The following is a 14,616-nucleotide window of genomic DNA, read 5'->3' as shown; positions in this document are numbered from 1 at the left end:
GCCAACTTTGTCGACTGTTTTCTTGTCAAATGTTTTTTTTTTTCGAAATCCAACTAACGACACTTTGTTAAATCTAGTTAGCAGTTTCACAGTGATTTGCAGTAAGTGTTAAAATTTATTCAACGTATATATAAATTTCACTGGTTAACTTGTCAAATAATTCAAGTACTGCTTTCAGAGAGTTTCAAATTATATTTCGATATTTCTTTTCATTATTTAAACATCGATAATAGTCGCGCCACTTTCAAACAGGGCTGTTAAATCAAACCAGCTGTTTTTAACAGAGTTTGCATTGCTTACGCTGTATGATTAAGAGTTGACAGGCTTTGTGTGTGTTGCCACATCAGAACAAGTTGTTGCTTTTTGTTGTGTGTTTAAAAACAATAACACCCGATCGAGGCTTAAAAATTTTGTCACAATAAATTAATAGTATGTTTTAGGCAGTAATAATACATTCGTGTGGTGCTCGGTTGATTACACATGTGTAAATAACGTGCAAATCGTCAATACGTTGAACACGTCAGATCTCTCTTAGTGCAGCATCCGTTGCCGATAAAAAAAAGAAGCAATATATCAAAAGAGTTCTTTATCAATCGGAACCGGAGAAGCACAACTGAGTCAGGCCAAGCAAATCAAATAAGTTTATTTATTTTGACGAAACCAAGCGAGCATTAGAATACAGGCAAAACATGGCCGAAACGAATATTGACGTTAGCGGCGAAATGGAAATGCCGTCGCGTTCATCTGCTGGTGAAAACAAAGTCAACATTGATCTGCAAAGGTAAGTAGAAGAATCCAACTGAACCAAACATATGCACCGTACATAATATGCTACTTTCAGCATCCCCGCACTGCAGAATTTGCCTTCACCATTGGAGCTGTTGCACTCGGTGCGACGATCGCTGCGTCCATGGACTGTATTCTTTAACTTGAATAACTTCAAGTCGGCTGTCAGTATGCAACGCCTGAAGAACCGTGTTTCACGCAATCTATCATATTTCCAAAGCAACTACATATTCATATTTTTCGTACTGATGATATACTGCCTGTAAGTACGATTATTTATTTACCTCAATTCCAAACAGTTGTTTAAATAGTGTTTACTTTCTTTTTTGTTGTTATTGTTGCCGCTGCTGTAGAATTACATCGCCGCTTACTCTACTGGTTATAGCCGCCGTCGCCTTTGGCTGTCATAAGATACGATCGATCAACAAGAACGTCTGCGTTGTGGGCTGCGATGTTACACCACAGCAACAGATTCTGGCTCTCAATTTGGGCGCGGCACCGCTGCTCATATTGGCTGGCGCTGGCGCCGTTCTATTTTGGACGCTTGGCGCCTCCTGCTTTGTGATCTTCATGCATGCGGTATTTTACAATATTGATGCGATTGTGACCGAGGAAAGCGACAGCTTCTATGTCTAATTAACGAGCCTGACAACGAATACGAATATACTAGAATCTTAAAGCCGTAGCTAATTAGTTTCGCCACACAGGGGCCTTATTAGACAATAAGTTTGCAATTTCTATATATAACTATATATACATTAATATCTATATATATATATGTGGTTATATATATTTAGAGTATAATTCTAACCATATCCGATATGTAATTAAGTTTAATCAGCAGCGCAAGAAATGTTGCCTTCAACGTATTGACCAAATACACAACAAGAAACGATTTCATTTGTTTAAATATATGTATAATATATATATTTCTTTTAATAATTGCACATAAATGATGTATATTAATTATATAATGTGTAGTTAAAGCAATTTTGGCAAGAGTAGAAAATATGGAATGGTTGAAAAAGGAATGCACATAGTAAATAAAATAAATAATACATATATCAAATAAATTCACTGAGGTATTTAGAACTAGAACTATATGAATGACGCTTAGTTAGCTTTACAAAATAGATAAGTCTCTTGGTCCAGGTGTGTGTGTGTGTGTGTAGAAACTAGGCGTACTGTGAGAGTGATGTCGTTTCATGCTCCTGCTCCTCATCGCTGGCATTCTGATCGAGCTTCTCGAACCCGTTCCGGTCGAGCAGGCCGCCCAGCTTAAAGCCCTCCGTCTTCTCCCAGGCATGACGGCGGTTGTGTGTGCCAAAGGGCAGGCAACCTGTTGAATCACAAAATTGAACAGGTAAAATCAAGTAATAAAAGTGTTACAAACACAGAGAACATGGATATATATATATATGTATGTACACGCCATGCAGCTCTTACGATCATTCATGCAGCAGCATTTGACTTTGCATCAATTTCATTCGCTGCAATATCAAAGAAATCAATACAAGGTAAACAAAAGACATTTAAGAATAGAGATTATTTCTTACATACGTATAAATTTATGTGTATATGTATTTTGTATAAAAATATATTGATGTATGTTTGTTTATAGAGTAAGTAAAGGAGATTACAAAATGAGATTCGTGTTGGAGCAAGTTCCAGCTGATGAAGGCAAAGTAAAGATCACGACAAATCAACTTATAATAAACAATTACATTTTTACACACAACTACAAAATGGAACTGGAACATATATGATATTGGTTAGCACAGACTTTGATTGGATGCTGCCAGCTGGCGATAGACCAAATCACTGGGCGGCATTGAGCTGATCGCTTGATTACCTCGTTTGCGACGGCGCGCCATAATCAGCGCCAACGCAAATGTTGAGCCAGCGAACAGGAGCATCATTGATGCCACCATTATCGCCTTGCCACTGGGATGATGCGCTGTTTGCGTTTGATCAATATTGTTCATTGTTTCCGACGTATTTGTTGCTATTGCTGGCTCGCTTTGAGCGCTGCTAATGATCTTCACAGCAGACAGGGACAAAGGCTTCGCAATGGATTTGTGCACAAATTTGTGAATACGCATGGGGTTCAGTTCAGCCACATAGATGCAATTGCCATCTTCGGTGACGGCCACATCGTGTGGATTCTCGAATTGCAGATTGTTCGGACCGAACTTGGAGATCAGCTGCTTGTTGCGCATGCTCATCACAAAGCCATACACTTCGTTGGAGTCCGTTGGTGCCACGCCCAGTTCGGCGGTGGGCCCATTAACAATCACCAGCTCTCCGCCTAGCAAACGAATTCACATTAACAATATTCAGCGCATGTTAAGACAAGTCTCACCTGCAGCAGGTGTATAGGCCATGCTGAACAGACGATCGCCAATGAGTGGATTGTGGTATTGCGAATGGAATGTCCCATTGTTTGAGTAGAAGCATTGCACGCGTCCATTTTCACGATCTGCTGCGCACAGCAGCTCCAGTTCGGGCACCAGCGTCAATGCATGCGGAATGGCGAAGAAATTGGGTGGCGCTACATCGTAGGAGAAGCCAGCAAAGGAGTTTTGTCCCCAGACTAGGATCTGTTCGCCCTGCTTTGAATATTTGATAATACGTGCATTACAGTAGCCATCCGCCACAAAGAAATCTCCATTATTCAACACAGCCACCGCGGTAGGCTTACAGAATTTCTTCCTAATGCCAGGATGAAAAGCAGAGCCGAGGGTAAGCAATGGTTTGCCTCCTGCGCCTCGTGGTGGGAACTTGAATACCTGATGCATGGCCACATCTGTTACCCAGACATTATCCTCGGGATCAATGCTCAAACCATGGGGCATGTAAAAGCTGTACGAACAAAAGGCATACATGAAAAACAACAGCAAATGGTGGTAAATTTTGGGAACTTACAAATTTTTACCCCATGAATAAAGTACTTTGCCCGACTCGGGCTCTAGACCGAGCACAGTGTTCTCCCTAATGGGTCCCATGTTGCGCTCCTGATATACGTTGGAATTGTTAAACGTTGTCTGGCTCCAAATTCGATCGACCCTATGAAATATGACCACATTGCCGGCCTTATCAAAGCTAACAGCAGTGACGGCGCCCAGTTTCACATTATTCGCTGGCCAGGCGTTCTGGTAGACGTAAGCTGAAAATTAAGAACAGGTACAGCTAAACTATAAAACAGCTTTGTAGCTTACTCACTTGTATTCAGTTTGGCCATCTCTGTCTTTACGTCGGTAACTTCCTGCTTGGCACGCTGCGGCCAATTTGGCTCAGCTGCACCGACACCTTTCAGCATTTGGTGCAGTCGGTCGTTGTTGCTCCCAATGGGCCCATTTTGTAGATAACGTTGATTATCGACATTCTGTGAAAAGATTAGACTGTTTTTAGGTTTCGATTTCAAATTTTGCCACGGTTGCATAAATTATTCAAAGCAGTCATGTACACACACACACCCACGCACTCTCACACATATGGGCACATGTCAGTGTCAGTGTCAGCGTGTGACGTCACAAAACAAAATCAAAACATATGTTATTTTATTTAACATGCAGCTAATGAACTATTATTGTGATTAACATGCAATTTACCTCGGTTACAGCAATGGATGCTGTCAACGGACAACCACAGCACAAAAGGACGCCAATTAACGCCAGATAATTGTAACAGCTACGCGCACAATTGTTATAGCTGAGAATGTCGTTTTTTTTGTTGAAGCGCGTCATTGTTTGCGCGTGAATTGGAATGTTGATCGTTGTTGGCGAACTGCTTAGGCTAAGCGTCAATTCCTGCGCTATACACGCACTATAATTCTCAATACGTTTTGGAAATAACTGATTTATGTGGTTGCAGCAGCCATTTTAACTGGTTGATTGTTCGAACAGCTGGTAAAAGTGACCAGCTAAAATTGGACAAATATATGGTCAGTCTAACGATATGTATCGAAAGTGTACACAAGTATCGTTTTTAAGTGTGTATAAAAACGGTTCAATATATCATTTTTATTTAGTCAGTAAAATTATTAGAAGCAGGTAACATTTGAATTACTTCAAAAATTCAAGTAATAGAAAAAAAAAAAAAAAGAATATAAAAAGTAATTGAAGCTCCCGTGACTAACAGTGCAAACACACAGATCAGAAGCGCTGTAAATCGCAGTTGCTGCAAACACGAAAATATCATACATTTACAATGAAACTTGTAAATAGCTTTATATTTTTATTAATAATAGCAGCTGTTGTGTTTGACAGCGAATGTAGCTTTATTGCAGCGGTTTCACAACTCAATAGCTTCAGGCATGACACTGATCCCGGCGATCCTTTGTTTCTAACGCCTCTCTTGAATAATAAATCACTGCCCAAGGAAGAGGTGCGGAAGATGGCACGCGTTGTAGGAAAACAGTTTCTTAGAGTCGAAAGTTATGCGGGATATTTGACCGTGGATGAGGCTTACAATTCCAGTTTATTCTTTTGGTATTTTCCTGCTGAGCAGGATGCGGATAATGCACCTGTTTTGTTGTGGCTTCAAGGAGGTCCTGGTGCCTCCTCGTTGATTGGACTCTTTCTAGAGAATGGTCCATTTAGGGTAGTCAATAAAAAAAAACTGCAGAAGCGAAAATATAGCTGGACTACCACACACAATGTCATCTTCATAGATAATCCTGTGGGCACCGGTTTTAGCTTTACCGATGACGATAAAGGATATGCACGAAATGAACACGATGTGGGCGAAAATCTTTATGAGGCAATAGTCCAGCTCTACAAATTATTCGACTGGAGCAATTCGCCGGGTTTCTGGGTTACTGGCGAGTCCTACGCTGGCAAATATGTGCCTGCGTTAGCCTATCATATCCATCAGGCTCAAGCATGTGAGGATCACCAGGATAATATACCGCTGAAAGGTATGATCATTGGCAATGGTCTCTCAGATCCTTTGAATCAGCTAAAATATGGCGATTATCTGTATCAATTGGGACTCATCGATGAGAATGGCTTGGCGGAATTCCATCTCGCCGAAGCTGCTGGAGAGGATTGCATTACGCGTGGGGATATGGACTGTGCTGCTGATATATTCGACTCCCTAATTCTGGGCAATCTGCCAAGGAGTTCGCTATTCAAGAACTTGACGGGATTCGATTGGTATTACAACTATTTGCAAAGTCAGGATGAGGATTTTATTGCACCACTTGCCCGATTCGTTCAGAGAAACGTCAATCGTCGTGCTATTCATGTGGGCAGCAAGGCCTTTAATGGTATCGAGAAGGTGAAGGGGTTCATGAAGAAGGATATGATGGATACTGTGGCACCTTGGATAGAGGAGCTGTTGCACCACTACACTGTCTGCATATACGCTGGGCAATTGGATATTATAGTGCCTTACCCATTAATCCGAAATTTTTTGAATAAGCTGAACTTCCCATGCACCGATGAATATAAAAAAGCCCCTCGTCGAATCTGGAGGGTCGATGGAGAAATAGCGGGCTATATCAAGCAAGCTGGCAATTTAATTGAGGTATTAGTTAGGAATGCTGGACACCTGACTCCGTTGGACCAGCCCAAGTGGGTGTACGAGTTGATCAATCACGTGACTCACAACAGTGATTAAATTTTAAACTATTTACACCTGGTAAATGCTATTTAGCTCAATTACTATTTTTAAATTTTATATAAGTTTTGTAAAACTTTGTACTATTTTTATTTAATTAAAGTCATGAATATCCAAAGATTTTTTTGTCTTCATTTAAATATCTATACTGGTGTTATCTTAATTTTAATTTTATTTCTAAGTATAGAATATATTAATTATGATCCCAAGCGATCTTATCAGCAAAATATATGCCAATTTAACTATTTTTTTTTTCAATTCCATTTATTTTTGTATTTTTAAAAACCGCTTACCGGCAATACTCAAAACTGTTAACATTTATCACGTTACTCAAATTGGTACTGTTAGTTGACTGCGTCGTGCAACACTAAATAGCCTCGTTTTGAAACACTGAAATGCTCAACACACACAAGCACCCCGCTTCCCGCTTTGCCTAAATGTCATTATTATTTTTCGAGTTTCATCCGCAGCCACAGTGCAAATTGCTGCCGCACGTTAATAAATTATAATATTTAACAATAATAATACAAACTTAAAGCTAAAACATAGCTTTAAACGTTCATCAACTTAATTTAAGTGTTAAAATAGTTCTAAAGTGTCATTAAATCGCAAAAAGAAAAAAACGAAAAGCAAATACAAAACAAAAAGCCTAGAATAAATAAAATAAAAACCTCTCAAGGCACGCAGCTAAGCAAGAGGTCGTCGTCGTCGTTGTGCTATTTGTTGTTATTTGTCAGCGTCACATGCGCCTCTGCCGTTGCTGTTGAATAAGTTTCACATGTACAGCTAATGTGCATACCCTATAGCTGCAATTGCCCTGGTGAATGCAAACTAAAGTACGAAAATACATTGCGAAGACTTTAAAGGTGAGTGCGCGGCATCAATACAGAATGTACCAACAACAAAAATTGAAACTGTTATAACATATGCGACAGTGGCGTAGTTTAACGGGGGCCAATGGACGGCAGAATGTGCCGAGCGAACGAGCGAGCGAGAACCTGATTTGATCAAATTGCAGCTGCATTTTATCGAATTTCAACAGCAAAAACAACCACAATGTAAGAAACTAGAAAAGTGCAACAAGACATTTAGATATATGGTATATATGGGCAATTGGTAGGGTGCATGCAGCGAAATGCTTAACTCCCTTTCGGTGGTTGCAATGCGCCCCTTCTTCCTTCTGCCTGTCACAATTTGATTTAGGCACGTCGCCTTGTCTCGCTCCGCTCTGCGTCTTTGTATCCCTCTCCTTCTACTTTTACTGCTACTTCTACTTCTACTTCTTGCGCTGCTGCATTGCATTTTAAATTGCAGTTTACATGTTGCTAAAAACTCCACGCACAATTGCAAGACAAAGAGACACCATTTGTTTGCATTGTGTTGCCAATAAAAATATTTGCATTGTGTTAACGCGCTCTTTACCAACCATTGCAGCTGTGCAGCGGCAACAACTGAAGGAGGATCAAGCAGGATCATGCAGCATCATGTGCATGCGACTCGGGCAGCTCCACATTTACGGCATCACAGTCATCTGGCGATGCCGTTTCCCACCATGGAGCAACAAATGTTGAGCACACTAATAGCAACTGCACCAGAACAACAGCAACAACCGCAGCCGCAGCAGCAGCAACAACAGCAGCCGCCGCCACCGCAACGGGAACATGGACGGTAAGGAATGCTATGTATGATGGAGGCAATGCTCTTAGCTTATTTGGGTAAAGACGCCGTCTTGTCTAGGCTCTTGGTCTTCTTTCTTACGTACGTTGCGGCAATTATGTTAATTCCTGTCACTGACAATCGCCTGTGAGACTCATCATCCCATTTTCTCAACTCATAAATTATAATTTCAGTGGCTCTTTGTTCTTTAGCGCTCAGCATGACTTCCGCTCGATAACGGGTTTTCCAGCGACAGCAGCAACAGCAACAACAACAACATCGGCAGGCTACAATTATCCTTGACGTTCGTTGGGATTCGCCAGTTTCTCTCATTTTACTTTTTTTATTTCATTTTTTGCTCAGTTTGTCGCCTTTTGTACGATCAGATGTTTCGCTCAGAGTTCAACCTAATCGACCCGCCGCCAGTTGCTCTGCAGTCGCTGTTCGTCTCGCATCCGCTGCGAACGTTTCGAAGCTAACGTTTTGTTTTATGCTAAAGCATGTAAAAGACTTGTGTCAGGTGATGATGCGAGCACTATTAGTAACTAAATGCTTGATAACTGCATTACAAAGTGAGCAATTACCTGGCGAACCTATTCATAGTGAGTGTGAGAGAGCGCATTTGCTTAACAATGAATTCGGGAAACAGTTGTGGAAGTGCAGTGTGACATGGAATTCGAATGACAATTTGATTAACATGCGAAAAGTTTTGATATATAAGCATTGCTTTGAGTATTGTTTTATAACATTCTTGAAGACCCTCAGACCTTTAAGTTCTGTCAAGTAAAAAGCTATCTCTGTTTATCTGAAATCGAATGGAATTTCATAATACTGTTAAATTCTTCTAAAATTCTATGAGAAAAAAAAAAAAAAAAGAAATGATTACTCCCTGACTACCCGTTTTCAATGGGTTCATATATTTGTGTAGTGCTTTAATTTTTTAGAGAGAATTCAAATTGTATAAGGAACCAATACTCCTATAAAGCAGCCTGTTTTAAATACTTAAGTAAAAGACCATGTCGAGAGCCAAGTTGTAATCAAGTAAGATATATGAAATTCCTTTTTATTATAGCAGGATATGTTATAATAAGCAATCTTCCTTTTAGTTTTATATATTAACTGCCTAAGTTGAGAATTTGTCCAAGTGTCAAGCATCTTATCTGTTCCATCAGAAAGTTTCTGAACAAGTGCTGATAATTTTATAAAATATTAATTATAAACAAATTTGGATATATTGCAGCAAGTTTGACATCCTGCCTAATTTCACAATATTTTTAAATAATTCAATTATGAAATGCATTCAGTTCCGTTTCCTGTTTATTAAAGCACAGCAGTTCAGTTGAACAGCTTTGTTTAAGCTCAACTCGCTGTGATAATTTCTTAATAGATTTAACAATTGCAAATTAACTCGACCAGTGCCCAATACACAGAGGTTTATTGGCCAAGAAGTGGTCATCCACAGATTTGCCGGATTTCCATGTGTAAGCCCATTCTCTCTGTCTTCCTCTCCCTTTCTCTCTCTTTAACTCTATGTAGCTTTTGGGTAGGTGCGTCTCAATTGAAGCTGACAGTTGGCGAAAAATGACACGATGCGTAAAAGAATGCGGCTTTTGTGCTTTGTTAGGGATTTTTGCCATTGTTCAGGCCTTACCGCTGTTGTCTGTAGCTGCAACAACAACAACAACAACAGCAGCAGCAGCAGCAGCAACAACAACAACTAGGGCCATGGCGCAAAGGGTGAACCGCTGTATTGCCTTTGACCGTGTGTTTTCTTTTTGTTTTGTTATTTTTGTTTTCGATGGCCACTCAATATAGCATTTTATGTACTTAGCCCCAGCACTTTGTGTGCGCTCGAGCAGTTCAAGTTTATCATTTCACAAGATTAGAATAGTTAGAGGAAACCAAAAAGTTCTATAAAAAAATATTTTAGAATTTATTAAGACTTGGCACAGATTAACGAATAAATGTATTAAGCAGTTTATATTTAAATTATCAAATATTTATTAATTTACAAAAATATATTTTAGAGATTTAAATTTATTTTATGCAATATGATTTCATAGAATTTTCATAATTTTTATTATTTCAATTCATTAATCTTTATTGTTTTCTTACTTTTGTTCGTTTGCTTGTATTTGTAGATTAAACATTCATCACATAGGCTTTGTATTAATATAAGATTTCGTGCACAAACGATTTTTTTTTCAGAAGTCAGACAATTCCAGTAAATTTAACTTTTGTATACACCTGAATGTTTTTAGTGCAGTTTTGAAGTTGCAGGTGTTGCTAAATTTTTAGCGGGGTCTTCTGAACCCAAACAGAAATTCGTCGAGTATTTAAAGAATTGTTTCTTTATAGGGTATAGACAAGTGTAAATATTAATATAGCAGCCGTAGAAAATTGTTGGAACAGAATTTTCGATATCAAAATTATGGTGAACAATTGATGCGAATTGTTAAGACTATTTAGCAAATGCTGATGTTTCTTTTATCAAAGTCCACTACATTTTACACACACTTGCAGCCTGAATCATCATCATCATCATCAGCAACAGCAGCAGCAGCAGCAACATCATCAGCCGCATCATCACGCCCTCGCACAGCAGCAGCAGCAGCAGCCACAATTGAATGCCGCATATCACAACAACAACAACAACAGTAACAGTAACAACAACAACAACAACAACGCCAACAAGAACAACAACAATAGCAATCAAATGCAAAAAATACGACAGCAACATCAACATCTCAGCAATGGCCATTTAGCAAATTGCAATCAAGCACCGCCGCCAGCAGCAACTCCACAGGGCTTCAATCATCCAACGGCGCTTGGTTATGGCCAGCTGCCACATCACATGGCACATTTGGGCAGCTATGCGACACAGCCGCCGCCGGCGGCGCTGCAGAGCGGCAAACAGCCGCATTACTACCTGAGCAATGCCAAGCCCTCCAAGTACAGCAATAATGCCAACAATAATAGCAACGGCAACGGCAGCAATAGTGGGAGTGGCAACGGCAGTAGCTATGCCCATTCATCGAAAACCATTCTGCAGAACACCTATCGTCCGGCCAAGATCAATGGCCAGGCGTGCGGCTCAGCCACAGAGCCAGTAGCAGCAGTTGCTGCGACAGCGGCAGCTCCTGCTCCTGCTCCTGCTCCTGCAGAGCACTCGCAGCGCAATGTGGGCAGGGGCAGCAATAGCGATAACCATGTCCTGGCCAATGAGGAGATCTGTGAACTGGCGCCAGACGTGACGCCCAATTGCTGTGAGCCATCGGCGCCGTCGGCAGCGCAGGCCGACGATCGCAGCAGCAGCGCCGAGCATATGGATGCCGCTGGCACGCTCTCCAATGAGGATGGCAGTACGGGGCGCAATGGCAAGGACAAGACGCCCATGTGTCTGGTCAATGAGCTGGCCCGGTACAACAAGGTGAGTAGCTAAAGCCTCTGAATATATTGAGAAATATTCATATCATCTCTGTGTGCCCCACAGATCACGCATCAGTATCGCTTGACGGGCGAGCGCGGTCCGGCCCATTGCAAAACCTTCACAGTCACCTTGAAGCTGGGCGAGGAGGAGTACTCGGCAGATGGTTTCAAAATCAAGAAAGCCCAGCACTTGGCCGCCTCCAAGGCCATCGAGGAGACCAAATACAAGCATCCGCCACCAAAGATACGTCGCAACGATGAGAACAGCTCCACGCGCACCCACATCACGCCCACCGTGGAGCTGAATGCGCTGGCCATGAAGCTGGGCCAGCGCACCTACTATCTGCTGGATCCGACGCAAATGCCGCCTGCCGAGCAAATGCTACCACCCGAATATGCCACACCGTTGTTGCCTACACCGGCGCCTGGTCTACCGCCACCGCCACCGCCGCCATTCGCACTGCGCCGCAATGCCAACGGCAGCTACGTGTTGCCAGCACCGCCCATGCATCCGCATCATGTGGCGATGCAGACGCAACGCGCCATCTACGGCCATCAGCGCCCGTATGCGCCGAAATATCAGTCACGCTTTACTTTGGCCCCGGCGCTGGGGCCGCATATGCTGGCCGGGCCGCATGGGCCCTATGCGCCCGCCCTGCCCGTGACCCCGAGCAAGATAACCCTGTTCGTGGGCAAGCAGAAGTTCGTGGGAGTGGGCCGGACACTGCAGCAGGCCAAGCACGATGCGGCGGCGAGGGCGCTGCAAGTGCTCAAGACGCAGGTGAATAGCGCAACAGAGGAGGCGCTGGACGATTCCATGGATGAGGGCGACAAGAAATCGCCCATATCGCAGGTGCACGAGATCGGCATCAGGCGCAACATGACGGTGCATTTCAAGGTGCTGCGCGAGGAGGGCCCGGCGCACATGAAGAACTTCATCACGGCCTGCATCGTGGGCTCCATTGTGAGCGAGGGCGAGGGCAATGGCAAGAAAATATCGAAGAAGCGTGCGGCGGAAAAGATGCTAGCCGAGCTGCAGAAATTGCCGCCGCTCACGCCCACCAAACAGACGCCCATGAAGCGCATCAAAGTGAAAACGCCCGGCAAGGGCGGTGCGGCAGCGGCGGCAGCTGCCACAGGCATGACAGCTGCCGCCGTCACACCGCTCGCCAAGCCAGAGCGACGCAAGCGCTTGAGTGCACATCAAAAGGAGAAGTCAACGGCCGACCAGGATGATGCCGAGAATCCCATCACGAAGCTCATACAACTGCAGCAGACGCGCAAGGAGAAGGAGCCCATCTTTGAGCTGATTGCCAAGAATGGCAACGAGTCGTGCAGGCGGCGTGAATTCGTCATGGAGGTCTCGGCCAGCGGACGCACAGCGCGCGGCACGGGCAACAGCAAAAAGCAGGCCAAACGTAACTCCGCCCAGGGTGAGTTAAAGTTGATTAGAAATGCATGACGTATGCTAATGCCACCTCTCTTATATATGTAGCCCTGCTGGAATTGCTGGAGGGTACGGAGCACAGCGTTGGGGAGATGGAGCATGTCGTGGACCATAATGTGCCGACAGTTGCAACGGCGGCTGTGCCGGCAGCTGCGCTCACTATGGAGCCAACTGTCGGCCTCGAGGTGCCCATGGTCTCAACGCCTGCGGGTCCTGTGCCCGGCATTCTAATACTACGCCAAAACAAGAAACGTAAGTGAATATTTCGTGTGGATGTGGATTTACGCTCTTACTTAATTTCACTTTCACGCAGCAGCGAAGAAGAAAGATGCGGTGGTTGTGGTCAAAGCCAACATGGAGACAGCTAAGGAGAAGCAGGCCAAAGCAGAGGCTGCACCAGCTGCAGGGGATAAGAGCACTCACAACAGCAACAGCCACACAAATATTAATAATAGTAACAACAACAGCAACAACAACAACAACAACAGCAACAACAGCAACAGCAGCAATGAGTCTCATGCCCATGAGGCGGCCAATGAGAGCAGCCTGAACACCTCGACGGGCAGCAATACGAGCGGCGTCAGCAGCAACAGCAGTAATGCGCCCGGAGCCAGCAGCAATGCCAGCGGCGGTGGTGGCGACGGCAACAACAATGCTGGCGGTGGTGCAGGCAGTGGCGGTGGCGGCGGCAGTGGCAGCGGCGGTGGTGTGCATATGAAAGAGCAGCTCATATATCTTAGTAAATTATTGGATTTCGAGGTGACTAGCTGCAGTTGAAATATATAGCTCTAGGGTGTAACTAACGCCTCTCTCTTTCTCTCTGTGACAGGTCAACTTTTCGGACTATCCCAAGGGTAATCATAATGAGTTTCTAACCATTGTCACGCTGTCGACAACGCCGCCGCAGATCTGCCATGGCGTGGGCACGAGCTGTGAGGAGTCACAGAATGCAGCCGCACGCAATGCACTCAAAATCTTAAGCGAACTGGGCCTGAATAATGCCAAGAAATAAGCCAAACTAATCAACTGCAATTTATGTATTCTTTTTATTTTTATTGCTAAAAAGCAAAGAGAAAAATGCAAAAAAAAAAAAAAAAAAAAAAAAAATCACCCGTCCACAAATCAAACCTGAAAAAATGAAAAACTAAGTAAAACGTGAAAGAAGAGTAGAGAAAGAAAAAACAGAAAAAAAAAAAAATAAACAAACGCTGTGTGCAAGAATGAAAAAGAAGAAGATCAAAGAGCAAAGTATGCAAGAAAAACAAAAACGAAAGGAAATCAAAGCAAGAAACAGTAATTTTTGAAATAGTAAATTATTAGTTAATACCTATTTATTTATTTATGTGCAAGTGTGCGCAATGTGCATTGTTTATTTGAATATTTGTTTTATATAAATACAATGCGCAGGCTGCATAAACTGCAGCTATATTATATTTAATTTATTTGTTGTTTAAAAATGTTATTGAACAGAAAACCGAAACTGAAACTGAAAACAAAAAATGAGAGCTACAACTAAACATAAACAGAGCTAAATAAATTATCAATTAAAATGTACAATATTGCAGCATACACACACACACACACTATAAATTAAATATATTTATATATATTTAAGATGAACGCTCATTAGGCACTTGAATTGAATTGATGAACAAATTGTATTAAACAAAGCTAAA

At 42.6% G+C, this 14,616-nt stretch overlaps 4 protein-coding genes across 5 annotated transcripts; 3 read left to right on the top strand and 1 right to left on the bottom strand.

The window, feature by feature from the left end:
- The first annotated feature begins 169 nt into the window (after positions 1–169).
- Positions 170–1,681, top strand: LOC6579149 (prenylated Rab acceptor protein 1). The gene is made up of 3 exons (XM_002005010.4): positions 170–781; positions 842–1,048; positions 1,140–1,681. Exons 1-3 carry the CDS (start codon positions 690–692, stop codon positions 1,420–1,422), a joined length of 582 nt encoding a protein of 193 aa, XP_002005046.1. The 5' UTR covers positions 170–689; the 3' UTR covers positions 1,423–1,681.
- Positions 1,682–1,686: 5 nt separating this feature from the next.
- Positions 1,687–4,704, bottom strand: LOC6579148 (peptidyl-alpha-hydroxyglycine alpha-amidating lyase 1). Of its 2 annotated transcripts, none has more exons than XM_032730685.2 (6): positions 4,398–4,704; positions 4,009–4,171; positions 3,712–3,952; positions 3,149–3,648; positions 2,570–3,094; positions 1,687–2,125 (listed from the first exon to the last, which is right to left on the bottom strand). In XM_032730685.2, the coding sequence occupies exons 1-6, from the start codon at positions 4,530–4,532 to the stop codon at positions 1,962–1,964; spliced, it is 1,728 nt and encodes a 575-aa protein (XP_032586576.1). In that variant the 5' UTR covers positions 4,533–4,704; the 3' UTR covers positions 1,687–1,961. The 2 variants fall into 2 exon arrangements, with proteins under 2 accessions (XP_032586576.1, XP_002005045.1); XM_002005009.4 differs by having other exon boundaries at positions 2,639–3,094; positions 4,398–4,703.
- Positions 4,705–4,810: 106 nt separating this feature from the next.
- On the top strand, positions 4,811–6,526 carry LOC6579147 (venom serine carboxypeptidase). Its single transcript, XM_002005008.4, has one exon. The coding sequence runs from the start codon at positions 4,996–4,998 to the stop codon at positions 6,406–6,408; it is 1,413 nt and encodes a 470-aa protein (XP_002005044.1). The 5' UTR covers positions 4,811–4,995; the 3' UTR covers positions 6,409–6,526.
- Positions 6,527–6,845: 319 nt separating this feature from the next.
- Positions 6,846–14,378, top strand: LOC6579146 (maternal effect protein staufen). The gene is given in 10 exon segments (XM_044010518.1): positions 6,846–7,274; positions 7,843–8,076; positions 8,259–8,307; positions 8,309–8,342; positions 9,741–9,792; positions 10,588–11,494; positions 11,558–12,926; positions 12,989–13,192; positions 13,254–13,699; positions 13,770–14,378. Coding segments are annotated over 9 exon segments (3,438 nt in total). The 5' UTR covers positions 6,846–7,274; positions 7,843–7,882; the 3' UTR covers positions 13,953–14,378.
- Positions 14,379–14,616: the final 238 nt, after the last annotated feature.

Source organism: Drosophila mojavensis, unplaced genomic scaffold (assembly GCF_018153725.1).
Source record: "Drosophila mojavensis isolate 15081-1352.22 unplaced genomic scaffold, ASM1815372v1 contig_80, whole genome shotgun sequence".
In the NCBI taxonomy this organism is placed as follows: domain Eukaryota; kingdom Metazoa; phylum Arthropoda; class Insecta; order Diptera; family Drosophilidae; genus Drosophila; species Drosophila mojavensis.
This window is presented reverse-complemented; position numbering and strand designations above follow the sequence as displayed.

What these genes read in the sequence shown, in the direction of transcription:
- LOC6579149 (XM_002005010.4), top strand. Translation starts at nt 690, where the DNA reads ATGGCCGAAACGAATATTGACGTTAGCGGCGAAATGGAAATGCCGTCG. An exon ending in GTCAACATTGATCTGCAAAG is followed by an intron (nt 782 to 841) that starts GTAAGTAGAAGA and finishes TGCTACTTTCAG; the next exon opens with CATCCCCGCACTGCAGAATT. An exon ending in GTACTGATGATATACTGCCT is followed by an intron (nt 1,049 to 1,139) that starts GTAAGTACGATT and finishes CCGCTGCTGTAG; the next exon opens with AATTACATCGCCGCTTACTC.
- LOC6579148 (XM_032730685.2), bottom strand. Translation starts at nt 4,532, where the DNA reads ATGACGCGCTTCAACAAAAAAAACGACATTCTCAGCTATAACAATTGT. An exon ending in GGCCTATACACCTGCTGCAG is followed by an intron (nt 3,095 to 3,148) that starts GTGAGACTTGTC and finishes TTCGTTTGCTAG; the next exon opens with GCGGAGAGCTGGTGATTGTT. An exon ending in GCTGGCAGCATCCAATCAAA is followed by an intron (nt 2,126 to 2,569) that starts GTCTGTGCTAAC and finishes GTGATTCAACAG; the next exon opens with GTTGCCTGCCCTTTGGCACA.
- LOC6579147 (XM_002005008.4), top strand. Translation starts at nt 4,996, where the DNA reads ATGAAACTTGTAAATAGCTTTATATTTTTATTAATAATAGCAGCTGTT.